The sequence below is a fragment of the Chiloscyllium plagiosum genome, chromosome 5, assembly GCF_004010195.1.
Source record: "Chiloscyllium plagiosum isolate BGI_BamShark_2017 chromosome 5, ASM401019v2, whole genome shotgun sequence".
Classification (NCBI taxonomy): Eukaryota; Metazoa; Chordata; class Chondrichthyes; order Orectolobiformes; family Hemiscylliidae; genus Chiloscyllium; species Chiloscyllium plagiosum.
In genome coordinates, this window is record NC_057714.1 from 5,440,868 (window position 1) to 5,455,710 (window position 14,843).

At 43.1% G+C, this 14,843-nt stretch overlaps 1 protein-coding gene across 4 annotated transcripts in view; it reads left to right on the top strand.

Annotated features, from left to right (window-relative positions):
- The first annotated feature begins 907 nt into the window (after nucleotides 1-907).
- The window catches only part of LOC122549676 (secernin-1-like), an 83,721-nt gene continuing 69,785 nt past the window's right edge, over nucleotides 908-14,843 (top strand). The window contains exon 1 of one of the 4 annotated variants that reach the window (XM_043689515.1): nucleotides 908-928. Coding sequence is in view for 2 of the 4 variants with exons in the window: in XM_043689513.1 (XP_043545448.1) it covers nucleotides 1,313-1,353 (41 nt within the window). In the remaining 2 variants the exon portion in view is untranslated. The other 3 variants (XM_043689514.1, XM_043689513.1, XM_043689517.1) reach the window with 3 other exon arrangements.

Below are 14,843 nucleotides of genomic sequence, written 5' to 3' on the forward strand. Positions count from 1 at the left end.
ACTCCATCTACCTATCACATTCTCAGCGACCTCCCCCCCAACCCCACGCCCCTTCCTGTTTGATTCTCCTGCTGTTTGGATGCTGCCTGACTGGCTGTGCTTTTCCAGCACCACACTCTTTGATTCTGTTTACTTTCAGTGATTGGTGTACAAGGACACCCAGGTCTCACTGCCAATCATTCCCCTTTCCCAATCAATTGCTTTTCAGTTAATAATCCATCTTCCTGTTTTTACTACCAATGTGGATAAGCTCATATTTATCCATATTGTACTTCATCTGCCTCTCAACTTATCCAAGTAACACAAATTCTACATCCTCCTCACAGCTCAGCCTCCCACCCAGCTTTGCAAACGTAGAGATATTATACTTAGTCCCATCATTTAAATCATGAATACACGTCATGAATAGTTGGGGTACAAACGCTGATCCCTATGGTATCCTGCAGGTCACTGTCTAACATTCAGAAAGCGACCCATTTATTCCTACTCTGTTTCCTGTCTGCCAGCCAGTTCTCTGTCGATGGCAGTGCATTACCCCTGTCCCACGAATTTCAATTTTACATGCTAATCTCTTATGTGGGACCTTAGCGAACGCTTTCTGAAAGTCCAAGTCGACCACATCGACAGGATCCCCCTTATCAAATTACACCTTTGGAAAAGTCCAGTAGGTTTCAAGTATGATTTCCTTTTTGTAAATCCATGCTGACTATCCAATCGTGTCACTTTTTTCCCCCTCAAGCGCTCTCCCATTACATTTTATAACGGACTCTCGCATTTTTTCCCAACTACAGATTAGTTGGTCTGTCATTCCCCCTGCCCTCTCCTTTATTAAACGGTGGGGATTCTATTCAACCGTGGAGTGACATTTAGCAGGCAGTCCTTTATTTCCAGACGGGCAGGTTCAGCAGACGGCGCTGCAGAGCGAGGAGTAAGTTGCTGCCTGTTTGATGGGATCAGCAACGTTCCGGCGTGGGGAGCACCTCCCCTTGAACGGCGACTGGGTTACTTTTTGAATGAGGGAGGGGGTGCACCGCTATGTTGAAGGGGGACAACTTGTGAATAGACAGAGCACCGTTTCTGCGGCTCTGCCCGTGTTGCATTGTCTGGTCCGCGCCCGGATGCTGCGGTTATATGACCAGGAGCTGTAGAGACCGCTCGGAGCTCAGGTAAGGGGCAGGCAGACACACACACACACACACAGAGAGCTCATTCCGTCCCCTTTCCCGGAGCACAGCGAATGCAGCTTGCGTTGGCTAAGTGCAGGGTGGAGCTGGACAGTCTCTCCTCCGACACCAGCCTCGGATGGTGAGGGATGGGGATGGAGATGGGAGACTGTCGCCATGCCAGAGTCAGGTTTGTCTTTGGCCAGCGAGCAAGCGGGCAGGGTTTACACACCAGCAGCTTTCGCTGTCTCTTGCTGCATCCCCGAGTTTGGGTGGGTCCTGCCACAGGCTGCTGGAGAAGGGAGAGAGAGATGTTGTGTACCGACCGCCAGCCAGCAGCTTGTTGTGAGAGCGGCGGGCGGGGTCAGTCTGACCTTGCTCCCAGCCCCGTTCCGATCAGCCCACAGGTGCCCACTCTCCACCCGCTCCAGGCAACCTCAGGGCGCATCTCCCGACCCCTTCTCTCTACCTCTCCGTCCCCTCCACCACTCATCCTTGTTTCTTCCTTAAGACTTATTACTGCCAACCTCCCTCTTCTCTCCTCTCCTAAAAGTGTTTGTTTTTCCTCTTCCTATCTCCACTCTTTATTTGCATTTCCATATTTAAGTATTTCATTTTCTGCAACACCCCCTTTTTAGTGAAAACAATTGGATTATTTGTATTTAAATTTCTGTCCTCTTTGTCCTCTTCCCTCCCCCCATTAATTTTCATTTTCTTCTGTAAACTACACTCAATCCGATAACTTGATTATGTACAAAATTCAAAGTCTGTGAGAAGATTTGTAGCTCGGGTGCTCGTTGTAGTGGTTCTGTTCGCCGAGCTGGGAATTTGTGTTGCAGACGTTTCGTTTTGCAGAAAGGGGACGAAATTGATAGCAATGAAGAGACGGTTGATCATGGAAATTTGGTGTATTATTTGAGGCAAGGCTGTTACATCATACAACCACCTGGCTATGATGTATGATTAACTTATCTCATAGCAACTGAATAAATGGAATGATATCGGTCCTTAATTCTCTAAAGTGTAGAGCAGAGTGAGCTCTGCGTTTCACAGCTGAAATGTTGCAATGCAAGCAGGAGGTCACTGCAGGCAGCTGTGTTCTTTTAATTAATTGAATGTAAATTGATGATTCTCAAACTTGCTGTGGCTATTAATGTATTCCTGTGGGTTTCCCTTCCTAACTTCAGAAAAACTGAGAATTTATCAGGGAAGAAATTTTATTTTGGCAATAGAAATATTTTAAAAATTTCAGAAAAGTGTGTGAATCTGATTGTGGAGACCTACTTGAATGCTGTGAAGATGATAATTTAGAAACCAATGCTGTAAAGCATTCAAGTTAGCATTATTGTTGTTCATAGTATTTGTGGGATAACACTTTTTTAAATGGTGAGTATCTTTGCAAGATATATTTTTATTCTGTAGATTCTCTTCCAAGGAATAACTTCATGTGCCAATAATGCTGCGCTCCAGCGTATTCAATAAGCTTTTGGGGGGCCATCTTGGGAGGTTGGACTGTACAACATTCAAGTGCTTTCTTTTAAGTGTTTGCTCTTAAAGTCAGTAATGTGCTGGGCTTTGAAAGTACAGTAGAGGTTTTGGTACAGAAGTTTCATTACTCTGTGCAAATGCCTTTAATATAAGATTTATGAGCAGACAATTGATATACGTAGCATTTTACAAAGTCAATACAAGTTTCAGTTGCATGCCTTGTATATAAGGTATAAGCCACCGGTTTGACATTATCTGGCATCTTGTCCAGTCTGGGCACAATATTTCATGAAGAATGCAAAGAAATTTTGTGAAGTAGTTTCATAAGAATCTCGCAGGGATGAGAGACTTTAGTTGCATGAATAGGTTGGAGAAATGAGGCTGTTGTCCTTGGAGAAGAGATGATCATAAATCATGAGGGTAAATGAGGAGAAACTCTTCTCATTGGAAGAAAGAAACAGAGCCAGATACTTAATGTGAGTGGGATAAAAAGCAACATGTTGTAAAGACAGTTTTGTACAGTAAGTGGTTAGTTTCTTAAATGCATTGTTGGGAGTGTGATAAAGACTCATTTAACTGTGGCTGTCAAAAGGGAATTGGATGGGTATGAGAAGAGATTTTCAGGACTACCAGGAGATTAGACTCATAGAGATGTACAGCATGGAAACAGACCTTTTGGTCCAACCTGTCCGTGCCGACCAGATATCCCAACCCAATCTAGTCCCATCTGCCAGAGCCCGGCCCATATCCCTCCAAACCCTTCCTATTCATATACCCATCCAAATGCCTCTTAAATGTTGCAATTGTACCAGCCTCCACCACATCCTCTGGCAGCTCATTCCATACATGTACCACTCTCTGCGTGAAAAAGTTGCAACATGGGACAGAGTGAGTAGCTGTATCCATTTTGAATGGTTAAGATTCTTTTTCTCACAAAATTATAACTTTGGTGACAGTCTGGGGTAATTTATGGTTGTATAACTTGCAGAGCAATATAGGAGCCCTGGATATAGTGGTCTTTATCATTGCTTGGGTCAAATGCAGCGCCTGCAATATATGCAGCAATTTTAATATATTATCTAGTTTTTGAGTGTACTATCAATATAATGTAGAAGAGACCACTTTAATGATATGAGGCTTAGGGGAATGAAACACATGAGTCAGTGAGTTTGCTAGCACATTATGTCAGTGCTGTAAAACACTTTCAAATATCTGTTGCATTTTAATTGTTTCTAGTCAGTTCTTAGAAATACCATTCAGTCAATTTACTCAGTTGAATTTGACAAAATAAGCTATTTTCTAAACATTTACTATAATTTATTTCAGAATATCTTGCTTTGCTCCCCAAGGTGTCTCATGTACAAGCCAATATGAAACTGACTTATACCAGTCCAGGTTTAATCTTAGAATCATAGAATCCCGAAGTGTGGAAACAGCCCCTTTGGCCCAACATGTCCACATTGACCCTCTGAAGAGCATCCCATCCAGACCCATTCCCCTAACCTATTACTATATATTTCCCCTGACTAATGCACCTAACCTACACACCCCTGAACACTATGGGCAATTTAGCATGTCCAATTCACTTAACCTACACATTTTTGGATTGTGGCAGGAAACAGGAGAACCTGGAGGAAACCCAAGCAGACAAGGGGAGAATGTGCAAACTCCACACAGTCACCCAAGGTTGGAATTGCACCCAAGTCCCTGGCTCTGTGAGGCAACAGTGCTAACATTGAGCCACCATGCTGCCCCTTTTGGCCTGCGCTGAGGCAGGTTATTGTGGCAGAAAGGCAGTAAGACACTGTAACTAGCTTCAATATACAGTATGTGGTCAAAGGAAGAATGAGTATCGGTGGACCCTATTCCTTGCTGCTCCTTAGTGATTGTATTTATACACATGCCGTGATGTACTTCTAAAAACTGTGGACATGATAACTTGCTCCAAGTACTGAAGTGAAAGCATTTCAATGGGTGTTGGGGAAGAGCTAGACTGCTCCATGGTGCAATAATTGAGTTAGTGAGCTGTGAAATAAGTCTCTCACTTAATAGGAAATACTTCATATAGATGCTTTCTGTGAGTATGAGTCAGCTAAAGACTCTGCCAGTAATGGAAGGAGAAAAATGCACAGAAGGTGAAGTGGAAGGATTGGTTTTTTTGGAAGGATTCAGAACATCATGGAGGTGTGGGAGTTGAAACCATTGAGGGGTTTGTGGATAATTACTCAAGATTCTTGAGAGTCAAAAACACTAACATTATTTTGAGCGTGACTTAAGTGTGGGATGTAATTGCGTGCACAAACTTAGTCAAGTCAATTCATCAGCTTGAAGTTAAAGTAAAAAATGTTGACTTCTGGGTTTGTGTCCCCAAGTTGTGCAATGGCTGAGATAAACTCCTGCATGACATCTTTTTTTTTAATTTGAAGTAAAGCATCAGGATAAAAATGAACTTTGAAGAGTTGGTAGGTGTTTGGAACAGATGCATTGAGAACAGACAAAGGCAGCATCCAGATTCAATGATGAATCTCTGAAGTTGCTGTTGGCAATAGGCAGGACTTGATTTATAATGGGAAGAAAGTTACAGCTTTTGCCAAGAAAATGTCATTTGAAGGAAGCTGAGGAAGTGAGCAGCAGGAGAATTGTACCCATTCTTAGATGTAGAACAGAAAATAACTTTACTAACATGAAATAACTAGGCTAGGAAGGTGGGTATATACTTGCTGATTCATTTCCAGTGGGGTATCGCCACTTAATTTCATTGTGCCAAATGTATTCCATTACAACACTCCTCTCAGCCACTCTAATTTCAGCCATACCCAGCCTTTACTTGCTCAGTACTTGAGGTCATTCAGGTGACTGGGAAGTATCCTACCATAGTCCAAAGTTGTGCTTCACAGACGGTGGACAGGATTTGAGGACTCAAGAGGTTAGCTGCTAATAAGGATTTCTAATCTCTGACCTGCTCTTGTAGCCACAATATTGGAATGGTCAGTACAGTTCAGTTTCTAATCAATCACAACTTTCAGGATATTGATAGTGGGGATTTGCTGATGACACTCAATGGAATGACTATGGAATGATGGTTGGAATGTCTGTCTCTTATCAGAGATGGTCATTGCTTAAATGGCAAGTGATACTTGCATCACACATCTGCCCAAATATGAATATTGTCCAAGTCTTGCTGCATTTAGCCATGGACAGCTTCACTATCTGAGGAGTTGCAAACTGTGCTGAATATTGCGCAATCATTTTGTGAATATCCTCTCTCTCTCAACTATTTTATGATGGACAGAAAGTCATTGAAGCAGGTGAAGATGGTTGGGTCTAGCACACTACTGTGAGGAGCTTTTGCAAAGGTGTCTTCGAGTTGAGATGACTGACCTCCAGCCACACCCATCTTCTTTTGTGCTGAGCGTGACTCCAGCCAGCGAAATTTCCCCTGACTCGCATCAATTCTAATTTAGCCAGGGCTCCTTGATGCCAATCCTGATAAAATGTGACTTTGGTATCAAGGGCACTCACTCTCTCCTTTTCAAATTTAACAGATTTTTGTCCATGCTTCAGACAGAACAGTCATGAGTTCAGAAACTGAGTGGCCCTGTTGGAACCCAGATGAAGTGTCAGTGAGCAGGTTATTGCTAAGCACATGCTGCTTGGTAACACTGACGCATCCCATCACTTTAATGGTTAAAAGAATAATAAAGTGCTAATTGGCTAGCTGGATTTGTCCTTTTTTTTTGTGTGTAAATGTCATATTTGGGCAGGTTTTCCACTGTGCCATTGCAGTAGGTTATTGGAAGAGCTCAGCAGATTCTGCAGCACAAGTATTCAGTACTATTGCTGGAATGTTTTCAGAGCTCCCAACCTTTGCAATATCTAGCTCAGGACTGCAGAGTACCAATCTGATCTATGGTATGTGGAATCGCTTAGCATTGGCAATCATTTGCTGCTTCTGCTGTTTAACCTACAAGTTGTACTGTTGGTTCCTGTTGACATTTCATTTTTAAGGATGCTGGTGATGCTCTTTGCTTGTCAAAGAGGAGTGCAGGATGACCCAGTGTTGTTTCCCTGGCTTGGTTGGTTGTGATAGTGGGGGATATGCTGGGTGTTGAGTTTGCAGATTATGATTGAATACAGCTCTGCTGCTGTAAGTGTAGCTGTTCAGACCTGAGTTGTAAGATCTGATTGAGGTCTGTCCCATTTAGCGAGGTGGATGGTGTATCACACAACATGGAGGCTATTTTGAAGGTGAAGACTGGACTTGATTTTCACAAGGACTGTGAAGTGGTCACTCATACTTTTTATGGAGATATCTGCAGCAGGCAGATTGGTGAGGCTGAGATCAAATATGTTTTCCTTTTGTTGGTGTTCTGAGCACCTGCTGCGTCAGAATCATGGAATCCCTTTACTGGAGAAGCAGGCAATTAGCGCACTGCATCCACACCAACTCTCCAACAGGCAGCCCACCCAGCACTCCCCTCCTTGCTCTATCTTTGTATTTCCCATGGATAGACCCTTGTCCTGCACATTCCTTTACACAATGGGCAATTTAGCATGATCAGTCCACCTAACTTGTAACTTTTGGACTGTGGGAGGAAACCCCCAGAGAACATGCAAACTCCACACAGTTGCCCGAGGCTGGAATTGAACTTGGGACTCAGGTGCTATGAGGTAGCAGTGCTAGTCACTGAGACACCATGCCACTCCACAATCTAGTACCTATGGCCTTTCAGTCTTGACCTGCTCAGGGCTGGACAATGAAGGTCCCCACCCAGAGAACAATCTACACCTTTTCCACCCTCGCTGTTTCCACCAAATGGTGTTCAATATGGAATAATTATTCACCAGCCAAAAGGGGACAATATGTAGTAATTAGGTTTCCTTTAAGGATGTGAGGAGACCTCATGGGGATTGGAGTCCATATTGAAGGCTGCCAGTACTGTATCACTGGTGGTACAGTGCACACCCAGTGGTGTTGTGCAGAATGTTTGTTTCTAAAGAATGATTGATTGTGTGAAAGTGATTTTTCAGTGTCAAAGTGTGGTGCTGGAAAAGCTCAGCCAGTCAGGCAGCATCCGAGGAGCAGGAGAGTTGACGTTTCGAGCATGAGCTCTTCATCAGGAAAAACCAATCTTCAGCGATTTCTCCTGTTCCTCTGCTTCATGACTTGATGTGCTTTTCCAGCACCACAGTTTTTTTTTAACTCTGATCTCCAGTTCCCACTTTCTCCCTGAGAATGACTGATTGTCAGGCTGTTTGATTCGTTTGAGTTGTCTCACGTTTGGTACTAGCCCTCAGATGTTAATAAAGAAGACTAGATCAATGTCAGGTGGTCCTTTCTGGTTTCATTTGTCTTCAGACTATTTCTGGTGGTTGAAGCAACCTTGCTAGGGCATTTCGAAGGGTAGTCAAGAGTCCACCTCATTTGTGGGCCTGGCACCACAGGTAGGTCAGACCAGGTAAGCATAGTTTTGCTTCACAAAAGGACATCAGTGAATCAGATTTAATGAGCGTTGACAATGCTTTCATGGTTCTCATGATCTTCAAACTTCAGACTGCTACTGAATTCAAATTCCACCAGCTGCCATTAGTGGCATTCGAAACCTACGTTCACAGAATGCTACCTGGGTTTCTGAATTACTGCTCCCGTGGGAAACCAGTTAGTGAGGTGACTTAAATATTCACTCACTCCAGCGATTCTCTCTCAACCCACAGCCCTGCAAACAATGAGTTATATGCCTGTTTCAGTGAACAGCAAGAACCCCCTTTGTCTCCGATAACATCCTTGAATGATGCAGATTCTAAACGTTTTAAGGGTGTAATGAATTTCAGTCACTAGAAGTATTTGGCCAGCATGTGTTAGGTCTTCTCAGATGCTCCAAATGTCTGAGGCCACCTGGTGAAATGAGCTCAGACTTCAGTGGTGTATTCTTTGAAATGAATAGTGGATTTCTTGCTGCACACTGTGTGAACTCTCCACCTGTTGATACCACCATAGCAACTTCTCTTTTTATATTGTTGCTGTTGATGGTACTGACCTTCTTTTTGACATGCTGTCAAATAGACCTTCTGTTTTGAGTTTGGCTGCTGAGCAGACTCCACTTTTCTCCAGCACCTGTCCAGTGACAAGAACACTTGGCTATATCTTTGCCCAAGAACACCTAAGGTTGGCTGTAATTATGAAACTTTTATTCAGATAGAAGGAAGCATTAAATATCCTTGAGAGCTGTGGCCTATTCTCCTCTCCACTTCACTGCCCAGCACAGCAAATTGGAAATGTTGAATTTTAAAACTTTATTGTAACATTTTAATTTCAGTCAATTAATATCTATGGTGTTAATTGCTGCCAGATCTGAATGTAGGAGGCTTTCCAAGTCAGAGTTTTGGACAAGTTGGAGAAATGGAGGTTAGAAATCTGATTAGTTTAGAAATGGTTGATGTGGAAGTGGTACATCTTAGGAATGAAAAAGATAATAGCTTAAAAATGTGTTGCTGGAAAAGCGCAGCAGGTCAGACAGCATCAAAGGAACAGGAGAATCGACATTTCGGGCATAAGCCCTTCTTTAGGAATGAGGAGAGTGTGCCAAGCAGACTAAGATAAAAGGTAGGGAGGAGGGACTTGGGGGAGGGCCGCTGGGAATACGATAGGTGGAAGGAGGTTAAGGTGAGGGTGATAGGCCGGAGAGGGAGTGGGGGCAGAGAGGTCTGGCAGAAGATTGCAGGTCAAGAAGGTGGTGCTGAGTCTGACGGTTGGGACTGAGAAAAGTTGGGGGGAGGGGAAATGAGAAAGCTGGAGAAATCTGCATTCATCCCTTGTGATTGGAGGGTTCCTAGGTGGAAGATGAGGTGCTCTTCCTCCAGGTGTTGTCTTGCCATGATCTGGCGATGGAGGAGGCCAAGGACCTGCATGTCCTTGGCAGAGTGGGAGGGGGAGTTAAAGTGTTCAGCCACGGGGCGGTTGGGGTTGGTGCGGGTGTCCCACAGGTGTTCTCTGAAACGTTCTGCAAGTAGGCGGCCTGTCTCCCCAATGTATAGGAGGCCACATCAGGTGCAGCAGATGCAGTAAATGATGTGTGTGGAGGTGCAGGTGAATTTCTGATGGATATTGAAGGATCCCTTGGGGCCTTGGAGGGAAGTAAGGGGGGAGGTGTGGGCGCAAATTTTGCATTTCTTGCGGTTGCAGGGGAAAATGCCGGGAGTGGAGGTTGGGTTGTGGTGGGGGGGGGAGGGAGTGGTCTTTCCGGAACGCTGATAGAAGCGGGGAGGCGATTGGAGGGGTGGGTTCAAGGGCTGAGAAGCGGGAAGTGTAGGAGATGCGGTGGAGAGTATCGTCAACCATGTCTGAGGGGAAATTGCGGTCTTTGAAGAAGGAGGCCATCTGGGTTGTTCAGTATTGGAATTGGTCCTCCTGGGAGCAGATGCGGTGAAGGCGAAGGAATTGGGAATATGGGATGGTGTTTTTACAGGGGGCAGGGTAGGAGAAAAAGATAATGCTAACTGTGGATCAACTAGGATGTCAAAGCTTTCTGGAAGGAGGAGAAAGTGAGGACTGTAGATGTTGGAGAGTCAGAGTTGAAAAATGTAGCACTAGAAAAGCACAGCAGGTCAAGCAGCATCTGAGGAGCAGGAGAGTCGGTGTTTTGAACGTGAGCCCTTCGGGAGCTTTCTGAAAGTCTAATTTCAGTCTGGGCAATTAGTTCTGATGGCATGCCGTTTACAAAAATGGCAAAGGAAAAGGGTTTCTTGTGGATCCTGCAAACAATAGTTGGTGTTAGCTTCTGTGATTTTTTTTTTTTGGAGGAAGCTCTGACTTAACTTTTTTTCTCTGTCACAGGAAATGGGTATTGATGGGAATGCATTGACTCCAGTGGAACAAATAGGAAGAGGAGCATGCAGAAGTGTTTCAGTTTTAACCAAAGCAAATGTCCAGAGTGATTTTACCTCTGTCTAAAACATCAATAAAACAAAATTACTCTGTACCTTTTGTTTTAGATAAAGAACTCGTTCTTTCCAAATGACACGTCTTTAAAACAATAAAAGACTACTGTTTAAGGCTGGGTGACTTTTCATGAGCGTGGTCAACACGATGCAGATTTTGGGCAGTGGATAGTGTAAATTCTTCTAGCTTAAAAAAAATTAAGATTGATTTAAGTTTCTGTCCTCATCTGTAAGTATTTTATCGTCTCTGATGGGGTTGCATTGTATAATTGCTAATGAAGGTGTTACAGTAGGAAATGTTTCCAGTAGAATCGTTTCTTAAAATCTGTCCTGTTTATTTCGAAGGGCATTTTTGGTATAATTCTTCCCAAGATTTTCAAACCATGTTTCAGCACACAAGAGGTGTTCAAAAGGGGATCTGAATGACTCAATATTGAAGAGATCTTGTGAGTGGTAGTGAGTCACTGTCACTGGCGTGTAGTTCTGTGAATATATAGCTATTGATAGAAAGGAGTGCCATTTTAGTTTTGGAGTGCAATATCATTTTGCAAACTGTTAATTCACACTCTGCAGGCTCAAGGTATTAAAGTTGTGACAAATGAGATATTGTAAGCCCATACTTGCAAAGTCAAAAAACTGGCAAAACTTTCAAGTGTACTGACAATTCCAACGGCCCTGATAGTTGGCCTATAATGTGAAAACGATTGGCCATGTGGGTTTTGAACCTTTGAAATGTTATCTGAATCTGCCATTCTCAATTGAATTGAGAGGACACAAAAACCTGAAAGAGGTTGAAGGTACAAATTTGAATGTATTTTGTGAGGAGTCCTGAAGCTTGTTTTCCAGAATATCAGAAGTTAGACATAAGACTGAGGAACAGGAGTGGTCAACTTTGCCATTTCAGTTAAATCCTTGCTGACGCGGTAATCCTCAACTCCAATTTACTGCCTTAATCCCGCGATTCTCTTCTCCTATGGATTCAAAATCTGTCTATCTCAACCTTGTACCTATTTAGCAATCCAGCCTATACCCCATTTGCAGTAAAATATTCACAGATTCATTGCCTTCTCAGAAGAAATATCTTTTTCACCTGTCTGAATTGGGAGATCCATCTGAAACGATGTAAGAAAGTCCAAGATCAGAACGCAAGGGAAAATATCTCTCAGCATCTATCAAGTCTCGTTTGGAATTTTTTTTATGCTTCAGTAAGGTTCCCACTCATTCTTCTGAACTTGCAGCGAGTGCAAACCTCACTCGGCCTCTCTGCCCTTGGGCGACTGTGTGGAGTTTGCCCATTCTTCCTGTGTCCCTGGGTTTCCTCCCAGGTGCTCAGGTTTCCCCCACATTCCAAAGATGTTGCAGTTTAGGTGGATTGGCCTTGGGAAATGCAGGCTTACAGGGATGGGGAGTGGGATGCTCTTCAGAGAGCCATTGTGGCCTTGATGGGCCGAACGGCCTATTCCTCACTGTAGGGATTCTGTGAAGCCAGTTTGATCTGGAGTTGAAAGTTGTTCTAGAAAACAACCACTGTATACAGCCCATGAATTCCATGTCATGGCTTAATCTGCAAATTGTATTCTCCCAATCTACATGAAGATTAAAGAAACCCATGACTAATGTGTTGTTTTTTTAACTTGTTGTCAACTTCTGATTTATTCTGGATTCCACAGAGTTTAAAGTTTCACGTGTAAATGAAATTGCATCATTTTTAACTTCTGCACTAGATTTAGTTTTACCTCTCCTAGATTTGAAATCTGAGCCACTGTTCTAATTTGCAGACATTGCACCCACCCTATTCCCTGCCCTTGAGTGAGCATCGGTTTTTATCAAAGCAGGGCCAGAAACAGAGGCCATAGACTCTGGTGTTGCTTCTGTTTTCAGGCTCCACATCTTACTGCACTTCTCCCTTAGCAGCTTGTATAACGTGCTTTCAGGATGCATTTCTAGCCTTGTGGAATATAAAACTGGCACAGGAGGCATTTTTTAATCAATAAAATCTGTCAATTCTCTCTAGTGCAAATAACTTTATCACCACTCCACACTTGTTCTCCTTCCCCCCCCCCCCCCCGCTAGTTCCATTCCTTTTCTTTTTTGTTTCCTCCCCAACAGTTATCCAATTTCCTTTTGAGCACCTAATTTAAATTTGTTTCCACAACAAAGAGGCTGAAACAGGGAGGTCATAATGCAACTGTATAAGGTGCTGGTGAACCCGCATCTGGAGTACTGTTAGCAGTTTTGGTATGCTTAAGAAAACATATCATTTCATTGGGAGTAGTTCAGAAAATGTGCACTCGGATGATCCCCAGTATGGAGGGACTGTGTGACGCGCAAAGGCTAAACAGGTTGAGACTCTACTGATTGAAATTTAGAAGATTGAGGTGTGATCTCGTTGAAACAAATAGGATTCTTAAAGGACTTGGTAGGGTCATTGCTGAGAGGATGCTTCCCCCACCTCATGGGAGAGTCCAGGACCGAGGGCATAATCTCAAAACAAAGGGCTCAATTTGAGACTGAAATGAGGAATTTCTTCTCTCTGAGACTTGTCTGTTTGCAACCCCTTGCCGCAGAGAGCTGTGAAGATAGACTCCTTGGGTATATTTAAAGCTGAAAGATTCTTGTTTTACTATGGGAATCAAGAGTTTTGGTCTATAGTTCCCTGGCTTGGCCTTTCCACATTTCTTAAACAGTGGCACCACGTTTGCCAACCTCCAGTCTTCTGGCACCTCACCTATGACTATCAATGGTACAAATATCTGAGCAAGAGGCCCAGCAATCACTGCCCTAGCTTCCCACAGAGTTCTAATTTTGTGTAAATGTTTCTTGTCATGGTACTTGTTTTTGCCATTGTTAAATCTGCGCCGTCTGATTTTTATGTTCGTTCAGCCATCAGAAACAGTTTTTATTTATTCAACCTAACCTTCCATAATTTTATACATCTCCATCAAATGCCCTTGAGTATCCTGGCTTGACGGAGAACAAGCCCTGCTTCTCTGTCGTCCTTCACTTCTGGAGGTATTCTGATAAGCCTTTTCTGAAATCTGTAGAAATGTTTGCATCCCCTTGTGTGCACAGTAAGAAGCCATAGTTACAGGTAAGCTATTCTGTGGATTCTGCAAAAACTCCTTGGCTCTTGTACTGTATGCTTCTCTCTCTTATAAAGACCGTCAAATGTGTATCTTTTCAGTGTGATACACTTCACATGATTTGGAGATGTCGGTGTTGGACTTGGGTGTACAAAGTTAAAAATCACACAACACGAGATTATATCCAACAGGTTATAGTTGGACTATAACCTGGTGTTGTGTGATTTTTAACTTTGAGGAGAAAGTGAGGTCTGCAGATGCTGGAGATCAGAGCTGAAAATGTGTTGCTGGAAAAGCACAGCAGGTCAGGCAGCATCCAGGGAACAGGAGAATCGACGTTTCGGGCATAAGCCCTTCTTCAGGAATGGAGAAGGGCTTATGCCCGAAATGTCGATTCTCCTGTTCCCTGGATGCTGCCTGACCTGCGCTTTTCCAGCAACACATTTTCAGCTCTGATTTTTAACTTTGTATACTTTGCATGAGTGGCTTTGTTGAGAATTAGACACAGCATTGTTCTTATTCAACCAGATCCACTTCTTTTAACTTGTCCCTAAGCCAAAGGTCAGTTTTGTTTGAGTTCTTGAATGTAGGGAGCTCATTTTTTTCCTTCTTCCTCACATCTGTTTGATTTGCCATATGGGGTATTTGGACTTCATTAATATCATCAATTAATAACCCTACAATTTTAAGGTCACAATGCAAGGCGTGATTTAAAATTGGCACAAAACAGTAGGCATAAGTGAACAAACCATTTATTTTCCAAAATAATGCAGGCAGTTTGGTGTAAACAGCTGTTACCTTCAACAGCTAATTGAGGTTATAGCCAGTATATTGTCATCACATAAGCATGAAGCTGGTAATTTTTTTTAACCAGGCAGTTACTACCCTATCTGTTGTATCTTGAATTTGACAGCAGATGTGAATTTGACAAATGACCCTGTTCACTGCAATAGCATCCACTGGAGTAATTTTCCTTTTTTTTTAAAATTAGCTTCTGACATTTTGCACCTTTTTTTTTAAAGACAGACTTCACATTTGTTTCTTGTTTTCCCGACTCCCTGTTCGTTTATTTATTTTCTCTCTCCTTTCTCTCTCTCCTCTTTTTTTTCTCTTTTTTTTTCTCTCTCTTTCTCTCTCTCTCTCTCTCTCTCTCTCTCTCTCTCTCTTTCTT